Source organism: Siniperca chuatsi, linkage group LG20, assembly GCF_020085105.1.
Source record: "Siniperca chuatsi isolate FFG_IHB_CAS linkage group LG20, ASM2008510v1, whole genome shotgun sequence".
Lineage (NCBI taxonomy): Eukaryota > Metazoa > Chordata > Actinopteri > Centrarchiformes > Sinipercidae > Siniperca > Siniperca chuatsi.
Genome location: NC_058061.1, coordinates 19,039,956 through 19,062,955, shown reverse-complemented (window position 1 = coordinate 19,062,955; position 23,000 = coordinate 19,039,956). Strand labels below are relative to the sequence as shown.

Below are 23,000 nucleotides of genomic sequence, written 5' to 3'. Positions count from 1 at the left end.
ATTTCTGGGAGGTTGTCATGGACAGATTTTACGCCTAAACAACACTTGTTGCACGATGAGCTGCTTATCAAAATCATTAGTAACATTTATTTAGAGCCTGACTGATGTGTCAGCAGGCTGATATTGTTGGCTGATATTAGCTTATACAGATATTTTAATATCTGCATTTATGTCCAACGATAAGCAACAAGAATTTGCAGCATGAACATGCCAAAGATATGTTTGAGTTGCTATAGAAACTGTCACTGTTACATTGTTTGTCCACCAGGGAGCACTGACAAGTTTATTTTTCAACTGTAACATTTTCTGCTCAGTGCTTATCTCTTTACAATATAAAAAACACATTTATTCCATTTTTGACATGTCAAACTGTGCAGCTCTCCAATGTCCAGCCAGTTTGAGGGAGGGGGGGTGGATTGACCTCTCATTCAGGACATATTATTGCTTACAACCGTGCCCACACCACTTCCTGTCCTGCCTGCTTTTTGCCACACCACACTAGTAAATTTCGCCAGGAGACTGCATCTTTAGGCTGCGTTCAGACCGATTTTAGCCTCAATGCAGCACGATGTCATCCGGCAAGGCACTGCGTTGGCCAATACATGCAAGTGCAGGAGATACCTTTGTAACGTGAACACTGTATTTCAACGGGTTACCTCGCAATCATCCTGACAAAAGGTCAAATTCCTGCTGCCATGAAAGAACTGTAAAATTCTGAGTATTACAAACTGTTGTGATAAGCCTTTAAACTCATTATCTGTTAATCCAAATGGACTTCCTGGATTGTATTTCATTTATTGTCGGTACCTTTTAAACAACACACCCCCGCCAACTTGTGAGATGTATTTAAAGTTGACCATTATCCTGCCAAATTACAAAATTAATTCTTCCAGACTACAACTTTAAAAGCCTCTAACATGGAACACTAAAACTCTCCACAGTAATACAGACAATTAAATTCATTAAAATTAGCATCTGCTTAACGCGGGATGGGTTCATGTGAAAAAACACATTCTGGTTTCAACCAGAGACAGGATTTACTCTTTATTTATTTATTTAGCTCCAGTCCCCCACAACATACAGTGTGTACATGTGGCTTAACAATGTGTCTTGTGATGATGACCATGTGTTAATAGTTAAATAGGATTATTAATGCAGGCTACAATAATTGACATTAAAGTGGAGTAGCTGCCCTACCTTCCTGTTTCTAATTAGCCCAGATGATTATGGAAATCATTTCAGTTATGGTAATTACTGTCCCATTCTGTGAGCACATACTATGAGTGCCTCTCTGTATGTAATTAAATCTAAATCCAATCTTACCTTCAACCGTTACACATTTAGAATCCTGATAAGTTCTTAGTTTTTTCCAGTAAAATTAACTGTAAGAGTGAATATACTAAATAATGAGCCACAGAAGATCACAGGATTTGTATTAATTTTCCAGCCAGCCCAATTTTTTGTTCACAGGATATCGTGAAGGACAGTTAGCTTTTCTGAGATTCTGCTATTAAGCCTGGATAAGAGTGAGAGGAAGATGGGGAAAGGTATAATGAAATGGAGAGCTTATGCAACAGTCAAGTCAGCGTTTAAGAGCAGTTCAAGGTTGTGTCGAAACACCTCTACTGGCACAGAGAGAGAACAGGAAGGTTACGCCGTTATGACATAAGGAGAATGGACTGCAGTGACCTCCACACGAAATACTTTACCAGAAGAGATGCAGAAATCTCAGGTCAGTCTCAGGCATTTAACAAACTTCTCAATATGACATTTTGGCACATTAAAACAAGGAAATATTTTGTTTTTGCAGAATAACATATCACAGAGTAAAATGTGATTATTTATGTGATAACTTCAGAGCTGCTTTTAAAGGTTCATCTTAAGGCCTGGTCACATCAGCATCAAATAGCGAAAATTCGCGGTGACAGCAATTTGTTCCAATGGAATCGCCGCAATCAGTGGATTTGCTCGCGGGGACGAAACTGTTTCAACTTTGACCCGCTAATTTGCGTCGCTCACCAGTAGCAAGATGTCTCTCTCAAAATGGAGGACCCTAATCGTAGCTTATTAGCTGTGTTGCAACATCCACTTTTATATAACCATCCTCTGTTGAGGAGTATAAACTGCTCCACAAGAGAGGAATGGTTTGGGGACAATTATGAGACAGGAGTCGATGGTACAAATAGGTGTTTTAAATACACTGTGTGAGCTTATTGTCCCATTAGCGACCAAACTAAACTAACAATAAATACAGGTTCTGATATCTTAAAAAGACATTCAGGCCCCTGATTTCACAAACTGATGCAGGTAGCAGTGATGGAATAATGTGGATGCTGTCATTACTTCCATTTGCTCCTTGTGTTTTTCAGTGTAGAATTAAGCAAAATTTGTGACATTTTATACTTCCAGGAATCCTCCAAACCCTAAGTGTGTGACTAGCTGTTATACTTGGATCTCTGAATCCTTCCTCAAAAAATCTGAAGGGTTTCTTTGATCATTTTGCTGGCAAACCTGAGGGGATCAGGCTTCAAATCTCTCCATTTTCCACAGAGCTGTACTGTAAATCTCTGCTGAGCCGCTTTCTGTGCTTACCCATTGTAAGCAAATCTCTCTGTCAACTTCTGCAAAAAAAAATAAAAAATACATTATGAAATCCTCCACCTGCTTTTTAGACATTATCCCCACCTGATTTCTGAAACGTTACTTTGGAACACATATTCTTTCCATTATAAACTAATTTTCCTTCCTTCTTTAGACACATCTTTTACAGCAATTTTCTAATTTTCTAAACTGAACTGAAAAGTTCCCAGCATGGGTTTTAACAGTGATGTGCTATACATAAGAAATATAACCCCAAACAGAACATAAGTAGAGATGGCCAGCTGGGCAGAGAGCTGCTGTTACATTTCAAGCATCAATAAGCTCATATGGATCGCTTCTGACTGGCTGGGAGCAGAGGTAAATATATTTCATTGCCATCGAATTAAACGGTGAGAGAAAGGTCAGGTCTCTCTCACACTCACACACATACTGTACAGTACACACACATTTCCTCCTGCCTCCGTCCATCTCCTCTCTCTGTGCGGTAATCCCTCCCTCGTCTACAGGTTTACAGCATTCGGCCCTCGCTTCCCGGGGGTTTACATCACATCATTACACAGAGATTAATGTACAGAGCCTGCACCTAGCAGCCCGGACTCTTGACAACATGCAGACCTGCCAATTACTCACACAGCCTTGAAAGATCTCCGCGGCCTGTGGGTGGATTACAAGGAAGTGAGAGACGGAACGCGGCGTCTGAGCTGAAAGTGATCAAACTTCAAAGGACTCGCTGTCGACACAGCGTTAGACATCATACAGTATGTGTGAGCATGGGAGGAGGACGTGTGTATGTGTTGATCTACATGTGATAGCTTGTGAGAGGAAGTCATATTTAAAGCTTTGGTACAGCTTTCGGTTGACACTTTGACTTTGTGTACAACCGCTGCATTTTGTACAGAGGGAGCCTGAATGTCCTGGCCGTGGGCTTATAAAGAGGCTACTGCAGAATCACGTGATCAGTCTGCTGGATGCTTATTTTTAGCTGCCACAGAAGATCCAAACAACTTCAAAATGTGAGAAGAGTGCAACCTATGCCAAGAAAAAAAGTTCTATCAAACCAATTATAGACAGTGTCAGCAGCAGTCACCAGATAATGTCACATCCTAGTTTGCATAGTTGCTACAGCTTTCTGAACTTTGTGGGTTTCTTCAAAATAGATAAGTGAAAAGTCTAAATCAGTAGTACCAATATAATCACAAAATTCCCCAGTAGACAAAAAAATAAATCTTGCACCCGCTGGTTAATAAGTTTCAACAAGAAGTTATCAAGAAATATCATGACAATAATGTCATGAAGGTAGACTGTATGACCAAGTTGGTATTAATTTTTAGATAGAAATGTGAAAGTATAAACTGTATAATAAAATGACAACCCACAACCATTTTGTAAATTTAAACCACCTTTGGCCTACCTATGGAAAATTGATGCAGTGCTATGAGGGACAGCACCACCAAGAGTCAGAAATGTCCCTACACATAGTGGCATGCCACATATTTATCATTGAGAACAAACATAACTGCACTGCATATTAACAATCTCCAAATTGAAAATGCAGTTACATTCTACTTGCAGGTTGCCTTTGTAGTAACAAGACTAACAGTCTACATCCATGCTAGCAGCTAGCTCAAAGCATGCTTGTGTTTAGCAGGTATAATGTTTACCACCAAAGTACAGCTGAGGCTAATGAGAATGTCAATTAGTTTTGCAGGTATTTGGTCATAAACCAAAGTATTTGACAAATTTTACTTTTGAACTCTGATGGCGCTAGTCAGGGGATCACAAAAGGGAGTGCAGTTCATCCTGAGGGGAACACAAATGACTGTACCAAATTTCATGACAATCCATTCAATAGTTTCAGAGATACAAAACCACAAATGTCAACCTCATGGTGGCACTAGAGGAGAAGTCAGGGAATCATCAAAGTCATTATGATTCATCCTCTGGGGACCATGAATGTCTGCACAAAATTTCATGGCAATCCATCCAATAGTTGTTGAGATATTTCAGTGTGGACCAAAGTGGTGGACTGACCAACAGACGGACATTGCAGTCACTAGCGTGGCTAAAATAAATTTCCCCTGCAGCTGCAGCTGAGTTTGTGAAGCACAGAGAGGTTAATTATGACATGCTTTTGCTATTCTGCAAAGACAACAGAAATCAATGGAATGTCATATGTGGAACTCAAAGCATTGAAAGGTTACTTTTGAAAGTTTCCTCTAAGAAACAATGTTCTTGTTATTCAGACCTCACTGTGGACAGTTCTCACTTTCAAATTTCTTTGGTCAAAAATTGAAGAAAGTGGGAGAATACGTTCTTTTATGATTTGGTGAACTAACCCTTTAATTAGAATAGAAAACCATACTTATATTTACATTGAAGAAGCTGTGGATTATTACTAAAAATAGTAAAATAGTTAACAGTGAGGTCATGGTCGGTCGTGGACTTGTACATTATCATCAAGTTTAAATGTCTTCAAACTGTGTGAAATGTGTTTCTCATGAACAAATATATACTTTCCCATACTGCTCTTACTTCATGCTATTATGAAAGTGAGAGTGAGTGTGTGTGTGTGTGTGTGTGTGAGTGTGTGAAATGGGAACATTTCTAGGCGTTAGTTTGAGGAAGCTGTGGTCAGATGTGGGGTGGGTCGCTGGGTGGGGAAACACACACAGATAGTGATATTAAGAAAGAGATGAGAGGGAGAGATTAGTCCAGACTGGACGAGAACTGAGATCAACACAGCGCTGCAGGTAAACAATGTTTTACATTTTACATTCACATCTTAGAGACAAAGGTATTCACACTGTAAACATGTCAGCGTTCTTTTTTGTTGTTGTTGTTTTGGGGTATAATGATCTGAGGTTTTCCAGTTTTTAACTAAATTACTACATTTTAAGTTACAAACTATTTTGAGAGAATTTCATGTTTACTTATTTAGTTAGCATGTTTATTGACGTGTGCAATACAGTGGTAGTTCAATCAAACAAACTAATGTTGACTAATTCTAGCTAATGTTAGCAAAGTGTAGGCTATTATATGGCTGTATAAAGAACACAGTCAGTTTGCTGACTTTATGACTCTTCTCCACTTGCGCTATTGTTACAATAGCTTAGCATTTTAGAAGCTAAACAGTAGTTTAGCATTTATTTGTATAACAACTTTTCAAAAATGCACACGAGTGACAGTTGTTATCATAGCAGCAAGTATCTCTGTTGTGAAAAGACATTGTGAAACATGCAAAACTTGATTTGAGAAGTTGTTATGGGCGTCTCCTGTTCCTCTTTTGAGAAATGAAATAGACTGACCCCCCTCCGTCCTCTCACTTTCCACATGATTCTCTTCACAGGGTTCTTTATGCTCACCAGACCTGTCAAACACTGAGGTTTCACCCCTTCAAGCAAGATGAATAAATGTTCCACTCCTAGCCCAGCCCGTGCCAATGATAGCTATGCTAAGTGTGGCCAGATGAATAAAAAAGGGTCTAATGCTAATCATGTGAGCCTCGTGGCACAGAACGGAGACTGCAAGAACAGACAAGGACCAGGATATGTCACAACACACAGCCAGGAGCCCAGAGAGCGCTCTGTGTCAACAGTCTCCATCTCTAATGTTGCGCCCCGCTCTCATCAGCGGCGGTGGTCAGCCGACTTTTGCAAGTGTGGGACCCCCACAGTCATTACTGTGAAAAAGAACAAGAAGGAACCACAGCCTCCTCAGCGTGGAGTATCCCTCCTCCGACTTCACACAGCATCCCATTCTTCAGCCAAACGCTACTCCTGCCCCCCCATTGGGGTCTTTGGCTCACCCACCAAATCCTCTTCTTCCTCATCCTCCACTTCTTCTTGCTCCTCTCCTCCTCCTGTCCAGACATCTGTCATCACCGGCCACGACCCTCTAGGCTGGAAGTTGCGTCCCAAGTCCCACTCCACGTCCCCCCGGGCTCGCACTAACAGGCTGTCTCTGCAGATTCCCCTCCCTGTCATCTTTCCTGACCCCAAATCTGGTCCTGCTCCCAACTCTCAATCAGACAACACTCCTAATCCTGATCCCTCCCCTAAAACCAAACCCCCTCTCAAACCCAAACCATCCCGTCGTCACCACTCCGAGTCCTCAGCCTTCCTCAGGTCTCTGGCGTCCACTCTACCTGTGGTGAAACTTGAGGAGCTCTGCACTGTGAAACTCCGCCCAGTCACCCTTTCAGATGAGTCTGACGATGTCTTCAGCGAGGGGAATGAAGAGGAGGTGAAGGTGACCACTCGGCCACGCAAAATTCCACCACCTGTTCCAGAAAAAACTGCCATGGCAAGACAAATAGCACAATTGTTTGCCCATTCACGCCAACACCGTCGGCCTATTACAGCCAAAGCTAATGAAGAAAACATTTACCCCAGTGTTATAAAGCCAAAGCCTAAACATTCACACCAGACTGAGGACCACAGCAGCCTGCATGCGAGAAAAACTGGTAAGCACTTGTGAAAATCTCCCAATAATTAGCTTATGGGTGATTTAAAATGTGTAAACCCAGTGGTGTTTACCATGACCATCCTCCTTGGAAAAATATTTATTTTCAACACAAACATGGAGAATAACCTACAAATAGAATGATTAAACTTGTTGTAAAACATCACTCTATGGTGGAAATATTATTTGTACAAACCATTGATAAGCATAAGACATATGCCACTAGGGCTGGTGATACTGATGGAATCAACTAAAATAATTAACATACTTGAATGTACTTTGGTGGTGGCCTGTTCTTCTTTTCTCCATTATTACTGAAGCATTACATTTCAATTGTTTTCATTTTCTAGGTTTAGCTTTAGGATTAGAGTAGTGGAGATGAAAAATGAGTTTTTTAAACAATAATTGTAAAATAATAAATAAAGATTGTCCTCTGATTGGGGGAGAGGGGGCTAACTTGTAAGATACAGATTTAAACTAAGAATGGTCTCAATTGATGCAGCAGGGTCTGAGATATCCTGACTTTTAGTCCCCAGCTTGGATCAAGCTCCAAAAACGCTGGATCCTACACATCCCATAATGCAACATGATTGCATCTTTTGGTTAAGACTCTCCCTGTCTGGTAAAAGCTCATTTCCTTCAAACTGACTCCCCAGTTTGTGAAGCAGGCTTTCGGTTAAAAATATGCTGTCTTCTAGCTCAAGCCAAGATAACCCTTATGACATCATCTGGGGTACTTTCTTACACTTCTCTAAGGCCGTGACAGTATACAACCATATTTACAAACTGTGTAGTACGCCTCATGATGAGTAAACTCAAGCTGTAAAATTGTTGGTGTTCCCCTTTACACAAACAGTAACAATGCACAACATTGTCTTTAAAGTTTGCAGAAGACCTAATTTGCCTGAGTGCCTTTCACCCTGATTAGCTTTTGATTGATTTCCTTTACCATGTGCTGAGAGGAGAGGATTTGATTGCCATTTGCACAGGTACAGGGCAGTACAGGTGTACTGGAATTCTTGTGCATAGCTTATGGAGTCTGCTTAATAAAAAAAAAGACAGGTAAAGGAGGGGCAGTTAAAAAGAGAGCAGCACAGGAAAACTGATAATAAATATTAATAATGAAATAAATAAATGCCTTATACTTATTGTGGATGGAAAAAAGCTGTTATGGAAGCGTGCCTTGTGAGTGGTGATGCTCACTGGCCTGTGGTGTCCGAGATTGTATCCAGAGTTCTTCCATCTGAACAGAGTGAGCTGGGTGTTGTCGGTCACTAAAAATGCTTTTTTTCCTGCAGCGCTGTGTGTAGAGTGTGTCCATGGAGGGGAGGTCAGAGCCGATGATTCTCTCTGCAGTTTTGATGACTCGAAGTGATTTTCTCTGAGCTCGGGTTGTATTTCCAAACCACACAGTGATGCCGCTGGTGACAACGCTTTCAATGAGTCCTTTGTAGGCCTGGTTTAGGGGCTGACGTCTGAGTCCGGCCTTCTTCAGCAGCCTGATGCAGTAAGGCCGCTGCTGTGCTTTCTTCACTGTTGACACCGGGTTGGTGGCCCAACACAGGTTCTTTGTTATGCGAAGGCCAAGAAACTTGTAACTGTCAGCTAGCTCCACCTCAGTCCCCTTGATGGTGAGAGGCTGCAGGGGTTCCTGTGCTGACTGTGAGCTCAGCAGAGGTCTTTTCTCCCATCTTCACCACCTGTGGTCTGTCTATAAGGAAATCCAAAATCCAGTTCTGGGTGGGTATTGGTACTCAAAGGTCGGCCAGCTTCACATTCAGCTTCATTGTCAGATCGTGTTGAAGCTGTAATCCAGAGAGAGCATGCGTGCATATGTTCTGTGTGTGTTCAAGTGTTCCAATATAGAGTGAAGCACCATGGCCACCGCATCATCGACTGATCTGTTTGGGCGGTAGGCAAACTGTAGCGGGTCTACCGTGTCGAACGACACGAACGACAGAGTTTATGGATTGGAGAACCAGCTAAAGTCATTCATTGTAGGACTGTGGGACTGTTTCCTGTGTGAGAGAGGACTTAAAAATGACTGTGTACACCCCTGCGAGCTGTTCAGCGCACGTTTTCAGAACTCTCTGTGATACTCCATCAGGTCCTGCTGTCTTGTGGGGATTTCAAAGCCCTGAGAACCTGTGTGTGTGTCACCTGAAGTGTAGCTTCCTCAGGGTTACATCCTGTCAGTGTCAGTCAATAGCAACATTTTCAGCAGCATGTTCTGTGTTTCAGCATGGCTAGGTGTGGATACCAGCTGCGACAGGGAGAGGTCCACTCCGCGCTTCCCTGGCTGAGGAGACTGAGAGGAGCCCTGGGACTTCTTTAACATCCAACACCATTAACTACCAGGAACGATTACAGTACAGATTACGGTACATGTATGGAATGTCCTGGGGATGGGACATCATGGTCTATCCGCCTCATTTGAGGTTTTTAACTCAAAGGTCTGAGATTTCTAGAGTGTAAAACATACTTTTCTAGTCGCCTGACACAAATGACTATTTGCATGATGTTTTACCTGTCCACTGTATATTTCTGTTGAATATCTGCTGTAAATGTTTGGCTAACTTCTCTCTGTTGTGGAAATGCGACTTTATTCTTTGTGTGAGTTACAAGCAAGTGTTGCTTTAAGGGCATGTGGTGCTACTTGTGTAGGATGAAACAAACCCTGCAGATGTTGCAATTCCTACTGGTTGCTAATAGCGACCTAAGTTACTGTTGTATATTTGCTTGTATAGTGTATGAAATTTGCCTGATGTGATCTGTTGACAGTATAGGTTACTTATCATAGCAGATATGACATTCTTTGTGGTAAAACTAATAAATGTGAACTCATAGGCACTGATATTAGTAGCTTAATGGATTACTTGACCAAAAGGAAATAAACTGATGGCAATAAATCATTAATCATCTCAGTTAATTTAGTTTTTTTAGTAAACTTTTTGAAGCTGGGGTCCCTTGTCAAATATAAATCTCTTTCTTTTCTGTCAAATATAAGCAAAAACACTGGTTAACGCTTCTCAAGTGTGATGATTTGCATGCTTTTGCTGTTTTTCATCATTGTTAGTTGAAAAAAAATATTGTTAATAGAGCTTTTTAACTAATGGTAAAATAAAGCAAACCTTTTCAATACATTACTTTGGCCTCTGGTAACGTATTTGTGGTATTTGTCATTATTTTTGATACTTTATAGATTGATGATTCAGGCTTGGCAGGCCCTTACTATATACAATAGAATACCTGGGTAAACCTTGGTGTGTTTGCCTGAAAGATGCACAAACACACTCACTGTGCACCAGCAAAATCTAATTTGCTTGTGGCTGCAATGTGACTGGAATAGTATGCAGACTTCACACAGGTGCAAAGTGCTGAGAATCTAGCCGCTTATCTCAGGTCAGTCAAATAAACAGAAAAATAGGCTCAAGACAGCAAAAAGCTTAAAGTTTACAGACCGTCTACTCACAAAGGAACAGCTGCTTACGGGGAAAATAGAAAAGAAACACGACTGTTATCACTGTATTTACTGGTTGCAACTAAAAACAATACCAGTCTTACTAAAGTCAAGTAATACTCAGAGTGTTCACATAATGTGTTTTTACAGCAGCAACAGCAGGGATAAATTTGCAATTAGAAAAAGCTAAAAATTACAAAACATCGGCCTAAATCCAGACTGTGTAAAGTAGCAGCCAAAGACCAACACTTGTTTATCTTTTGTTGCCGGTTTGCAGCCCTACCATGTATTGACATTATCAACTAGTGACACACTTGGAAGAGTAAGTTCAGACAGAATAAAGTGTTGAGGGAAACTGAACCAAAGCTTTTAATTTCCTAGAATGGAACTGACCAGGTAACTGGGAAGGTTCCTGTAATTTGTTACTATTAAAAGGGAAATGGAGACCGTGTACACTGCAGCACACTTCCAACTATTCAATTCTAATTAATTATAAGTGTAATTTACACTAATTAAAACTCTTACATAGAACACATGCAAATGTGAAATGTCACTCTTGGTGTGGTAAAGCACAGGCAAGTCTATAATTCAATAAATACGCAAATATATATTTTCAATAAGAAAATAATATTTACTTGGTTTTCAATGGATCTCAGTCAGTTTTTACAAAGATTTAAGGAACACTCCTGGGATTTATCACCGAGATATCCTGACAGTCCCGAGCATGGGTCAAGCTCCTAAAACACTGGATCCTACGTTTCCCATATTGTAACGCAATACTGCCCACTTCTTTCAAACCACACGCAGTTTGTAATGCAGGCTTTCAGTTAAAACATTTTAAGTCTCAAGATCCAGGGCGAGATAACCCTGATGACATTATTACATTAAGATTTTAGCAGCTCTTTCAGAATGTTTTATCTGAAAAACAAAAGCTAATAGACTCCATCTCCTCTGTTTTTTATTGAACTATAGTATAGTGTCTTGAGCTTGAAAGTTAATTCATGGTTTTGGGATTAGTATGAGTGATAAAATGATCTCTACTCAAAGTCCATTTACTAGCTCGGTGACGCTAGAAAATGGACTTTGAGTAGAGATCATTTTTCAGACATCTATGACATCATCTCTTGATTTTTCTTACAAACTCAAATAAATTAAGTGGGTGTACTGTCTTACCGTGTACACTGTCTTACATTAATTTCTCATTACCTTTAATTAGTACCAAATTACATCATTCTATCCAGGAAAATTCCTGGGAAATTATAAGATATTACGGTGCCTAAAATACAGCATGACCAGTCGATGTCTGGCTGGTCAAAAATCTTGAAAAGTTGATAACTGAACTGAGAACATTGTCATTGGCTGTTTTTTGGCAATTGTTTCCATATATGATAACATTTTTCCTGGCATGTCAAAGATGACTCCAGCCTGATTTAAGCCTCCCCAAACTGTTAACTCAAATGTTTACGGGAATTAACCTTAATTAATAAAGAATTCTAATGATTTTTTTCTCTGTGTAGCTGTAGTTTTCTTACAGACTTTATGGGTAATCCAGCAGAGTGAATTACAGTAGTCCAAACGGCTTGTAATAAAAGCATGAGTATCTCAGCATCTTTCTGAGTTAAAAAAAAAGGTCTGACTTTGGCAATATTTCTGAGATGGAAAAAAAGATGTTTTAATGACCTGATCACTCCCAGGTTTGTGATGTTAGATTTAACCTGTACGCTAAGACCACCAAGCATTGCAGTTTTTCTTGTGCTGCTTTTGGTCCTATTAAAAGAATGTCAGTTTTTTTTTCCCCATTTAGCTTTAAAAAGTTTTTACCCATCCAAAAATTCATATATCTATATTAAACTAAAGAAAATATTATCTTTCACTGTGAAATATTTGGTAATATTTCAGCAGGATATAGTGCAACAAAATCTATATGAAGGCAGAGAAGTTTAGATGGATAGTCACTTGTGTGAATCTGGGTTTGGTCCGCTGAGATGAGCTGCTGGGTGCCGGGCAGAGCGGAGAGAGATCTGCAGTGCAGGCTGGAAGCAACGCTGCAGGCAGGTGAACAGTGGGACTCATCATCATGCATACACATAAACACATGCAGAGACCCCACACCCATACACACACTCTGTATTTTACCCTGTGCATGCAAATCTGAAGCTGCTGCATCATCACACTGCACACACATTGCACTTCAAGCCTCAAGACTACACGCTGAACACTGCTTTCAACTGTGTTAAGATCTCTTGTTTCCTAATTGTACCTGCATCAGCTACTGGGAAATCAACTCTTCCCGTCAAGACGGGACGGCAGCTCTAAACTCATTGCATTGACACAAACGCGATGAGGAGGAGTCTGGTCACATGAGACTCATCAGAGGATCACCATCACACCTAGAGCTTGTTGCCTTTGGTCAAAACCAGGATGGAGAACTTCACTTTTTTTGCATTTGCTTCATTAAGTTTCTTCAGACTAAGTTAAGGTAACATTATGCAGTATTATATAGTCAGGGTTCCAGGAGTATTGGAGAACTGGATGCCACAATCCAAGATGGAGCTGAATTCATTCCAGTACAAGTTGCTCACTGGGTGCATATGCCAAAAATACGCACTAGACTCCACCTCTGGCCGATTCAGTTGAGAGCATGCTTGCCGGAGACTTTTTCTCTGGCTGAGCTGACTGACATCCTGTTGGTTCCACATACACATGAATGCCATGAAATATAGAAATATTGATACGACTCTTTTTTTTTATTTTAAGGATCATTTAAGGGGGTTTACAGTTGTTCATTTAGTCTAGATTGTGTATGGCACAAAGTCATTTGGGCCAGTGTACTTCCTGCAGTGCCAAAAGTGGCCACTATACCAAAATGGCATCACAGCCCAGCACTGTTCCTGGGAGCTTGGTTTTGATGGATGTTATACACCACCAGTGTGTGCTGCCCTTCAGATTTCACAGCTTTTTTTTTTTTTGTTTACTTTTTTTAAGTGAGGTTTACTGAATGGAAGTATCAGCATTGGTATCAAGAAAGAAACAGTGGGCTTTTAAGACATCTTAGTGGTTTTATTTGGTGCCACCTGAGCTCAAAAGACGTGTGTTCCCACCCTGCCAAATAAACTGAGCTGAGGGATCAAACACTCCAGGGTTCGATAAGATGCTCCAAACACACTTGGTGTGAATGAACCTCAGATATAAGTTTTCACCCAAACGGATTAATAACTGAAACTTTAAGTGTAAAAAGAAAAAAAAAGTCTCAGGAGTCTAAATGAGACGGCTGGATGCACTCCCACTCCGAGGAGGAACAAGAAGAGTAAGATGAAAAGGCAGAGAAGAGGAGATCTTTTCATCCGTCAGAGCGGGGAGAGCAGAGGAGGCAGAACAGACTGACACTTATTAGCCTGCTGCACTGAGTGTGTGTGTGTGTGTGTGTGTGTGTGTGTGTGTGTGTGTGTGTCTGTGTGTTTGGGACAGTGTCACTTGTGAGGAAATGTGTGTATACGTGTGGTTTTGTGTAAAAGTGTACATGTTAGTGCGTGTTTGAATTTGAATTCTGTCCAAGTTAGTGGAATGTGTGTGCATGTGTGTGATTTGTGAAATTTGCATATGTATGGTGTTACGGGTCCCACAGTACCACAGCATCTTATTATATACTTCAAATAAAGTACTCAACATATATAACATTTCTGTGTGTGTGTGTGTGTGTGTGTGTGTGTGTGTGTGTGTGTGTGTGTGTGTGTGTGTGTGTGTCAGTCTCTGTTTAAATCCACGGTGACTTCAGTACAGAAATGTCCATAGTCCTGCTGTTGTGTACCTCTCCACAGAACACATACCAGCTGTTAATATCACACATTTCCAGTGTATTTTTATTTCAAACTTTTTTTTACTTCGAACAGCCAGTTACACATTATCACCTGTATAAGTGACTCAGGGCTTCTACTGTATCATCATACAGTGCGTAAATTTACAGCAATACTCAACTTAAAGGAAGCTACATTTAGCTGCATAAAATTATACAGGTCACCGAAACATCTCAAAAACTCCAGAGAAGCTCAAAACATCTTCAGTATGAAACGCTCAGGCTATAACTTCAAACATTCACACATTTGAACTGCATAATTACAATATTAACATGTTTCTCCTGCCCCTTGTCTTTTACATATTCATGGGACATTTCAAACTGTTTTCTCACTCGTGTCTGATAAGCTGTGGCGACACGGAATGTTTTAATATGCCAGAAAATGACAAAGTAGTGCCCCTATTAGCCTTGGAGAAGAAGGTGAAAAGCTAACTTGGATTCAGAGAGCTGCAGCCTTGACAGAAGGGAGAAAGCATGGCAAATAAACAGAGGAAGAAGCAGAAAGTAAGAGAAAGTTTGAGGGCTGGCGGGATGTAGCGGGGTGGATGGAGAAAATCAACAAATATGCTTGTGAGTTTGTGTGAGCAGAGAAGAGAGATACAGAAAAGCAGAGAGAGGAGGGAGAGAGAAGGACAAACATTATTTGATACAGTGCTATAAAGAGGCAGAGTGTGTTTTTGCGTCGTTAATTTTCTGCTCGGCAAAGGAAAGGACCTCGAAGAGCAAAGCATCACCACTCTCGCCTGCCAATCAACAGTGTGGGGTTTTTTTTTGTTCAACCAAAAGCTTTTTGGTGTCCATGCAGCTCAATTAAGCAAACTGGCACTGAGACTCATCAATGTCTATGTTGGTACCAGAGAGGCTGTGCTGGAAAATTATTGCAGAACGAGAAACTTTTTTTCCAGAAGCCCGTCCCTCATTTTGTAGTGTTGTTTAGTACGTCTAATTTACTGGGGTGTATATGATCAACGTGTCTGGATTTGATTTCTAACATTACAATATTTGTCGAAGGTTTTGACTTTTTCCTTTTTGCCAGATCATATTCAAGGTGTGGTCAGACGCAACGCAAGTTTTTGCCTCTTTTGATCTGCACAAATCTTAGCGCTGGAGTCCTTTAGCAGTCCGTGTTTATTTGACAGAAGTGGCCATGCAGCTAACAGTACAGATGCTATTTCTGGCTAGCTAAGAACACACTATGACACACTGTGTTTGGGTGACACTTTAGACTAACCACAGCTCCAGCTGTTTCTCTACAGCTGTTTATATACAAACACTTGTTGTTCCTCCTCTCTTTAAGGACGTAGGTTTGGTTTCAGATATATAATAAAAAGGTGTACATCATACTGATCTTCTATTTTACTGTTTTTACCGGGAATCTTTGGAACAACAAAGCCTCCCTGCTGTGAAAAGGCTCTCAGTGATTTAATGATTTTTCTCTGTGGCCTCTGTGCCTGAGCGTGCTGGTCAATACCAATAAAATCTGTCTGTGTGTGTGTGTATGCATGCCGCTGTGCTGGTCTGTGTATATTCATGTGTGTGTGTGTGTGTTTGGCATGTGAGTGAGTGCAAATCTGCAACTGAGCAGTGTCTTTAGCTAACACGACGCATGGTGCCAAAGTAGCAGCTGTAAAGCCCTCATATGAGGTTATGAAGGATTCAAGGGTTTACTGGCATCAGGCTCCTGAAACATTACGACTATATTTACATTCTTGCAATAATACATACAAAAGGAATAATGCAACATGGGAAATAGCCAGAAAATGACTTTTTTTTCAGATTATCCAGATGAAGTTGTTGGTAAAAATCACATGTATTGCAGCATAATCACATCTGGAGGAATACAGTGGACACACCAGGATATGTGTGTCTCTAGTGACCCTGATGACGTGCTTTCTATATTTTATGATTTTTTTGTAAGTTAATTTGAAACCGATCATTATGGGTGCCACAATGAGAGACAATCAGGGTCCATCTAAAACGATGATGGTGAAATGACAACCAGTAAAGCACAAAATTATCATCAACATGTCCCTGACCAATGAGGAACTTGAATTAAATGGCAGATTGTATAATCATGTAGGGCATTATGTTTTATTACTTGCATCACTACAGTAATGATAAAGGATTTTGAGTTGAGACTTGTTCATGTTAAGACCTTAATGTATAACAGATAGCTGGCTCACTGTCAGCTGTACTGAACATCATGAAGATTCATTCGCTTACCTGTTAACATTTTTCAAGTAAGATTTTTGTCGACCATTACTGACATTTTAAAAATGTGAGAATTTCCTGCAACGTCAAGTAAAAGCATCTTAAAATGCTGCTGATCTCTGGCAGAAATCAACGTTGTTGCATACATGCAAAATACACGTGTGAATGCACACACGCTGGGTGGATGCTGAGGTACAGAAACACACATACATGCATGAAATAAGGATGTCGGAAAAAAGAGATTTTGGTCTTCCATGGTCATTCTCTGGTCAACAACTAAAGCCCTGTTCAGACGTGGAATATGTAACATTGCTGGCTTCATCTTTCTGTTAAAGTGATGGCCTTGTGTCATTCAGACATGGGAGCCTCTTGGGTAAATGTTCCTTTATTCTTACTTTATTCAGACATGACAGGACTGTTACAAAAAACAGCCACAATGCTTGTGCGATATTTGGCATCAGTGACGGACACTCACAAACAAACAAACAAACTAGCATTGCAGCAGCCTTTGTCAATCAGACAGCATTCAATTAAAAATGATTAGGTCCAGCCTAATAAATCATGTTGTCATTACATAGAAGTGACTCAGGGCTTATTCATACATAAGACCTACATGTTAAATTGCCATTGCATTTACGTAACAAGGTGCAGGTCTGAAAGGTGCTCAAGAAGCAAAATGCAAGATGATTGATTATTTTTGTGCCCTCCTTATTTTTACAATGACAGTCCACATTTATCAGAATTACTGCAAATGTACTTGTCTTACAAAATAGAATATGAAGCAAAACACCCTGGACTGCTGGAATAGAAAGGCAGAGAAAGATAGCAGGAGATAGAGATGGAGGTAAATAGAGGCAGAAAAGAGCGGCAGAGAGAAAGCAGCAGTGGCTGTGGCCATGGGTACAGATGGTATGGAGAGTGAAAAGAAGTGAAAGAGCAAAAAAACAAAACAAAACATGGGAGACAGTATAAGAGAGAGTGAGTGATGGAAAGCACTGGGCACAGCGTCTCCATCTCTTTATCATCCAAATGCTCTCCAGCCTTCACCCTTAGGCTCTGCTGCTAATGGATTCACTATGGGAGACATCAGTGTGTGCTGATACAGTGTGCGGCAGTAGCCTTGAGTGCACATGTATATAGTGAGAGCTGTGTGTGCCACATGTTTACATTCATCCGGGTAAAAGCAGCTTTAACATATGCTTTCTGTGTATATACAGTAGATGTGTTGGCTGTGACACATAAGCAGCAGTGAAATAAGTATTTTGATCTTTTGCTTGAGTAAAAGTAACGATGCCAGTATAAAAATAGCCCATTCTGTATATTCACCACACACAGACTGTCCACTAGCCTCCCACAGAGTCTGCATCTGCTCTGGAGCTTTAGTGCTGTTTTTATGCTAATGCTAACAGGATAACATCCTCATGCATGGAGAAATCGCTACAGTAAGTGATGATCTAAGGGACATTGGATGAGATAGATTTAGAGAAAAATTTAGAGAAAAATCATGTCAGGATAAAGGAAGATTTATCTTCTGACCCCAAATTCATTTGAAACGTGAAACAATACACAGACAATACAGATACTACAGAGACAGAGTGCTACTGCTTCGTAATTTCAAATTAAACAAAAAATAAATCAGCAAACCGTGCAATCGTGTCTGACACCTTTGCACATGAGTGCTACAGGTAGATGCTCCATATATACACATCACCTCTCATAGTTCAATCCCCAGTTCCATTTTCAACAGAAGCTTTCTGATTTCAAATCATCTACACTCTTCCTGTTCCTGTGTTCTGTGTTTGCTCCTGTGGTTCTCAGGAATAGTAACATGCTTTTCATGGATATGTTGCCAATAAAAGATACAGAATATCACCAACCTTGTCCTTTATGTCAGCTTAGTAGCAGATCACGTTATTGAAAATTCCTGTCTACTTAACCATTTATCCGTTTACATCATCTTTCCTCCTCCCCTGTCTGTCCTCTGTTTTCCATCCCCATTAGATCCAAGGCTTCAAATACCTGATAGAGTGATTTACTGCAAACTATTTAAAGCATTATGATGGTAACCAGCTGTTTGGAGAGAAGCTAAGCTGTGTCTGTTTCTCTCTGGGGACTGCTCTCCGTCCTCTGTTAATGAAGGCATTTGCGCACCTACACACACACCTGAGCCCACATACCTGCACCCCACACAGGCATACCCATGAACACACACGAACAAACCCACCCACACACACAGACTCCAGATGTAAATGCATCAGCCCTGCCAGATGGCTATGGAGCCATTCCTCTCCTTGATGTGTAAGACACACACTTTTATAATGGCCATATTTTGCTCTTCGCTCTGTGTTAATCAAAGGAGAAAAATACACCTAAAGAGGATGAGGGGAGTGGCACCAAATGGGGCAGGAGATGGCTGGAAAATCACAGTGGGAACTGAGTGCAGAGGAGAGACATGCTGCGACTACAAAGAGATGGGTCCATTTGGGGGAAAAGTGAGCTCCAATCTGCACCCCCATGCTCTTCAGTTTCGACACCTTCCTTCATTTGTTACCACTGTGGTCATCCTCACTCACTGTCCTCATTGTTCATCATCCCATCCCTGCTGTGAGTATGAGCAAATGGGCACCACTGCAGATTACTTTGAGAGCATTTGTAATCAACTGCACATTTTCAGTGGACAAGAGACTTTCTATGAGCACTATCCTAACTTGTACAATCCAGATTTTATTTCTGCTTTGTTTACATAAAGGGAAAGCCTTCAACAATATATAGGATTTGATGTTAAAGTAAGCATTCATGCAAACTTTCATTGTTCAGCCCTGTGTTGTAGAATGACAAATAAATGTACCTTTAACCTTGAAATAACAATTTAGATATCCGAAGAATTATGCTAACAGAAATCTACAGAATTCTCAAACAGGAAGCACTATTCAGCTGCACCTTCATTTAAATGTCAAAGGGTCAATGTGTGAGTATGGTTATTCCACCAAGTAACATCAAGTGGCATTTTATTTGTTCCTCCAGAGGAATCAACAGTGGTTTCAAGCATCCAAGAATCATTACACCCATCAATTTAGACAGCCAGCCAATTTATTGCCGGTACATTGATTACACCCTAATTTCACTCTAACTCCTGAACTTTCTTAATTTTAAAATGCATAAGTTTTGCTATGTTTACACCTCGTGTCCACACGGCTCCAGCGTTTTAGCCCCTAAAACAGAAAAGTTTGGAAACGCTGCTGGCCCAGTTTTTGTTTGAGAACTCCAGGATTGCGTTTTAGTCTGGAAGGGCAAAAATGGAAGCTTTTGGAAATGACAATGCAGACACTTGCGTTTGCTTCTTGATTGGGTCTCATCAGTAACGACGTGTCCTTCCCTGATTCATCATGCCCCTATCACATAACCATTTTCTGGAAGAAAACAAACACAAAGCATGGCTAATTCAATATGGATAACTAACCAGCATTGCTGACCTTGTTGTCAATTCTAGCATCTGTTGTGTAGTTAAATTCAACATTTTATAATGATACTACTGCCCACATGCGCAGGAGGCAAGCTGTTATTTGAGCGATTTGTGACAATTCCCAAGTTCAGTAGCATTATCAGCCCTACATTGAGCATTGGTTTTGGGTGAAGAACTAGTGCCTGGTGGGATAATTTTATTAATGATGTTGTGGTTCCTGGGGAATGGCAAGAAAACTTTCAAATGTCCAGATGTGGAAGAAGCAACAACAAAAACTAGCACACGTGGATGTATTTAAAAAGGTATCCTGCATGTTGTTTTACCTGAGTGACGAGAGAAGACTCAGGAAAACCGATAACGTAAATGCATTTGGACTATCCCATGGACTATCCTGACAAGTTGTTTTAGTCATCATCCGACAAGTCAGTAAGACTATCACCATCTTCCTGGGTCCAGACTACATCAAAACACCAAGTACAGAGCCCGAAGTGAAAGATCTTGTCGTCAACTTCTAGCAAACACATGGTAAAGTTATGCCACAATGCTAATCCACAGACTACATCAACAGAAACAGGAAACATTCTTTGAATGCACAAGGTTGTGACTACCAGTACTGTTTCATGGACGTTGTTGTCTATAATGGATTTGTTTTGATGCATCAATGTTCAAACATTTGCTAGTTGCTTAGCTTAGCCTGCTGTTAGCGTGTTCAGCCATTTAGCATCAGCCTTCTGCTGTAAAGCAAATACTTTTCAAATGCAGTTTAAAGAATAGCCCAACTAAAAGAGTACATGTGTAACGCTATGTAGGCTATAAGCCTCATTAGGCTAATGTCAACTCAGAGTACGTGTTGTGATATTGGGGAGTATTTGAGTTTGTACATTGACGGAATGGATGTTATATTGTCTATATTTAGAAAGACACAAAAATACTTTGAAAATACAAAGAGGGAAAAGAGACAAACAAAATGCTATTTACAGTGTTTTAATAAAAACAGCATTATCCGGGAGGATAAGAGCAGTCACGTTTCCCTGCCTTATTATTTTTGTTTTTCTGTGCCTGTTCACATTTTCAGGCGTGTTAGTATGGATGAAGATTACTTCTGAAAAGGAGCAGTGTACTCATGAATGGTGGATGTAGCCCTAGTGTACCAGTTATCAGGCAGTCTTAGTATGGATGCCCGAACCATTACTGGCTCTTTTGAAGGAGCATAAATAAATCACCATTCAATATTTGCAAATTTTTCCAAAAAACATTTCCTGGGGATTGACACAAAACAAAAATGAACATATCAAAGGAGTGAAGAGTCCAAGTGGTTGTCCTTACCCGGATGTTGTCGAAGGATGCTTTGTTAGTTACGTCATAGAGAAGGAGGAGAGCTGAGGAGAGAGAAGAAAAAAAAAAAGACACATTTGAAATTGTCCTGTACTTGACTGCTAATTGATCTAACAAACCACATTCAGAAATCTGATTTAGAGAGTCATTTTGTTACTAAAGAATCAACCGATGATAGAATGTTCAGGGGGAATGTGCTGGTGATTATCAGTCCACTGTTTATATCATCAAATCACAAACATGTATTACTGTATAGCCACTGTAACTGTTCACTAATGTAGTGGTGCAAATCTTTCTGCTGTCGGAAAGTTGCTGCAGTGGTTGTGTCTGTACAGCCAGTAACTAACTAAATCACTGATCGTGACCAGTGTTAGTGCCACTCTGCCATTAAACCATTGGATGAGAATAATTTTCCCTTTTGCTTCAGAATGGCAGATCCGAGTATCCAGAAAAAGGCAGAAGACTGTGGAATTACATTATGCTTGACAAAGAGTGAGAAAGAACACAAGGAAAGAACAACAAAATAGAAAACGTGTGCAACATGAAGTGAACATGGTCCAAGATTATGGCGAATCATGGCAAGTTTCCAGCCCTGTCCCCTGCTCCAGAGGCACTCTGTGTGGATACAACACCTTCTGATTTGATGGTGCTGTTCTGATAAGAAATCAGTCTGTTATTACATGAGGACATATGATTCTCCTTTTATTTTAATTTCAATGATCTTTTACATCATCATATGCATATTCCACTTATTTTTTATAAAATGCTTTATAATTCTGTCTTTCATCTCTGACCTTGTTTGTCATAAACAGCCAACCTGTGAATTCATTTCTTTTCAGTCTCAATGTCATAGCTGTCAATAGCTTTTGATCCAGCCGCTGAGTTATTTATTAGCGATGATTCAGTTGTCTTATTCATATAGAGAGCTGTTTTATTACATCAAGGTAGCCTACTGAGTAAAGACAGCTGTATAAGAAAACAATAACAATTAAAATCAAATCCTTTAAGATCCTTTAATTGTGTTTTCTATAACACTGTAGAGTTTTGTGAGATTTTGCTTACAGATAGTCATCTTGGTCCTGTCCGACTGTCCTCACCAGAAAAATGCCAGGATTTGTCACTTGTTCAAGAATCAAAAGGGATGCGGCAGAACCAGAGATATCATCTTTTTTATTCTACATGTTCTTATTACTTGTCAAAACCTGTTGCCTACATTACCCACAATGCAACTCAACCATCCGTAGGAGATTTGGCTTTGTTGTGCTAAAAGCAGCTAATATGGCCTTGAGCCGCTAGGCTCAAGCAGAGATGGGGAGCGGGCTCCAGAGATCTGGTAAGCTCACTTTCTAACTCCATACCCCCAGATTTTTTTTCATTTTCAAACTTGTAGTCTACAGACCCAACCGCCGCTGACTCAAGTGTCATCACTTGAGGGAATTTATCAGATTTCGAGCAGCCACTAAAGGCTTTACACAACTTTGTTCACATACTACCCAACACCTGTAAACAGACTTCGATGTGCTCTGGAACAACTTGCCTGAAGAAATTAGGTTGTCTGAGTCAGTGTCTTCTTTTAAGTGTCTTCTCAAAACACATTTTTATCGGAAAGCATATCT

At 40.4% G+C, this 23,000-nt stretch overlaps 2 protein-coding genes across 3 annotated transcripts in view; one reads left to right on the top strand and one right to left on the bottom strand.

The window, feature by feature from the left end:
• Nucleotides 1–23,000, bottom strand: part of LOC122867549 (ras-related protein Rab-26) — a 92,202-nt gene that overhangs the window by 8,515 nt on the left and 60,687 nt on the right. Inside the window, exon 5 of the mRNA XM_044178490.1 lies at nt 21,376–21,428. Within this exon, the coding sequence (XP_044034425.1) occupies nt 21,376–21,428 (53 nt within the window). The remainder of the gene's footprint in view (nt 1–21,375; nt 21,429–23,000) is intronic.
• Nucleotides 5,229–10,208, top strand: LOC122867548. 2 transcript variants are annotated; one of them, XM_044178489.1, is made up of 3 exons: nt 5,229–5,351; nt 5,948–7,063; nt 9,304–10,208. In XM_044178489.1, the coding sequence occupies exons 2-3, from the start codon at nt 6,004–6,006 to the stop codon at nt 9,363–9,365; spliced, it is 1,122 nt and encodes a 373-aa protein (XP_044034424.1). In that variant the 5' UTR covers nt 5,229–5,351; nt 5,948–6,003; the 3' UTR covers nt 9,366–10,208. The 2 variants fall into 2 exon arrangements, with proteins under 2 accessions (XP_044034424.1, XP_044034423.1); XM_044178488.1 differs by having other exon boundaries at nt 8,361–10,208.

Excerpts from the sequence above, each read along its gene's own strand:
- LOC122867548 (XM_044178488.1), top strand. The coding sequence starts at position 6,004 with ATGAATAAATGTTCCACTCCTAGCCCAGCCCGTGCCAATGATAGCTAT. Across the intron at positions 7,064-8,360 it reads CCTGCATGCGAGAAAAACTG|CGCTGTGTGTAGAGTGTGTC; the intron begins GTAAGCACTTGT and ends TTTTTCCTGCAG.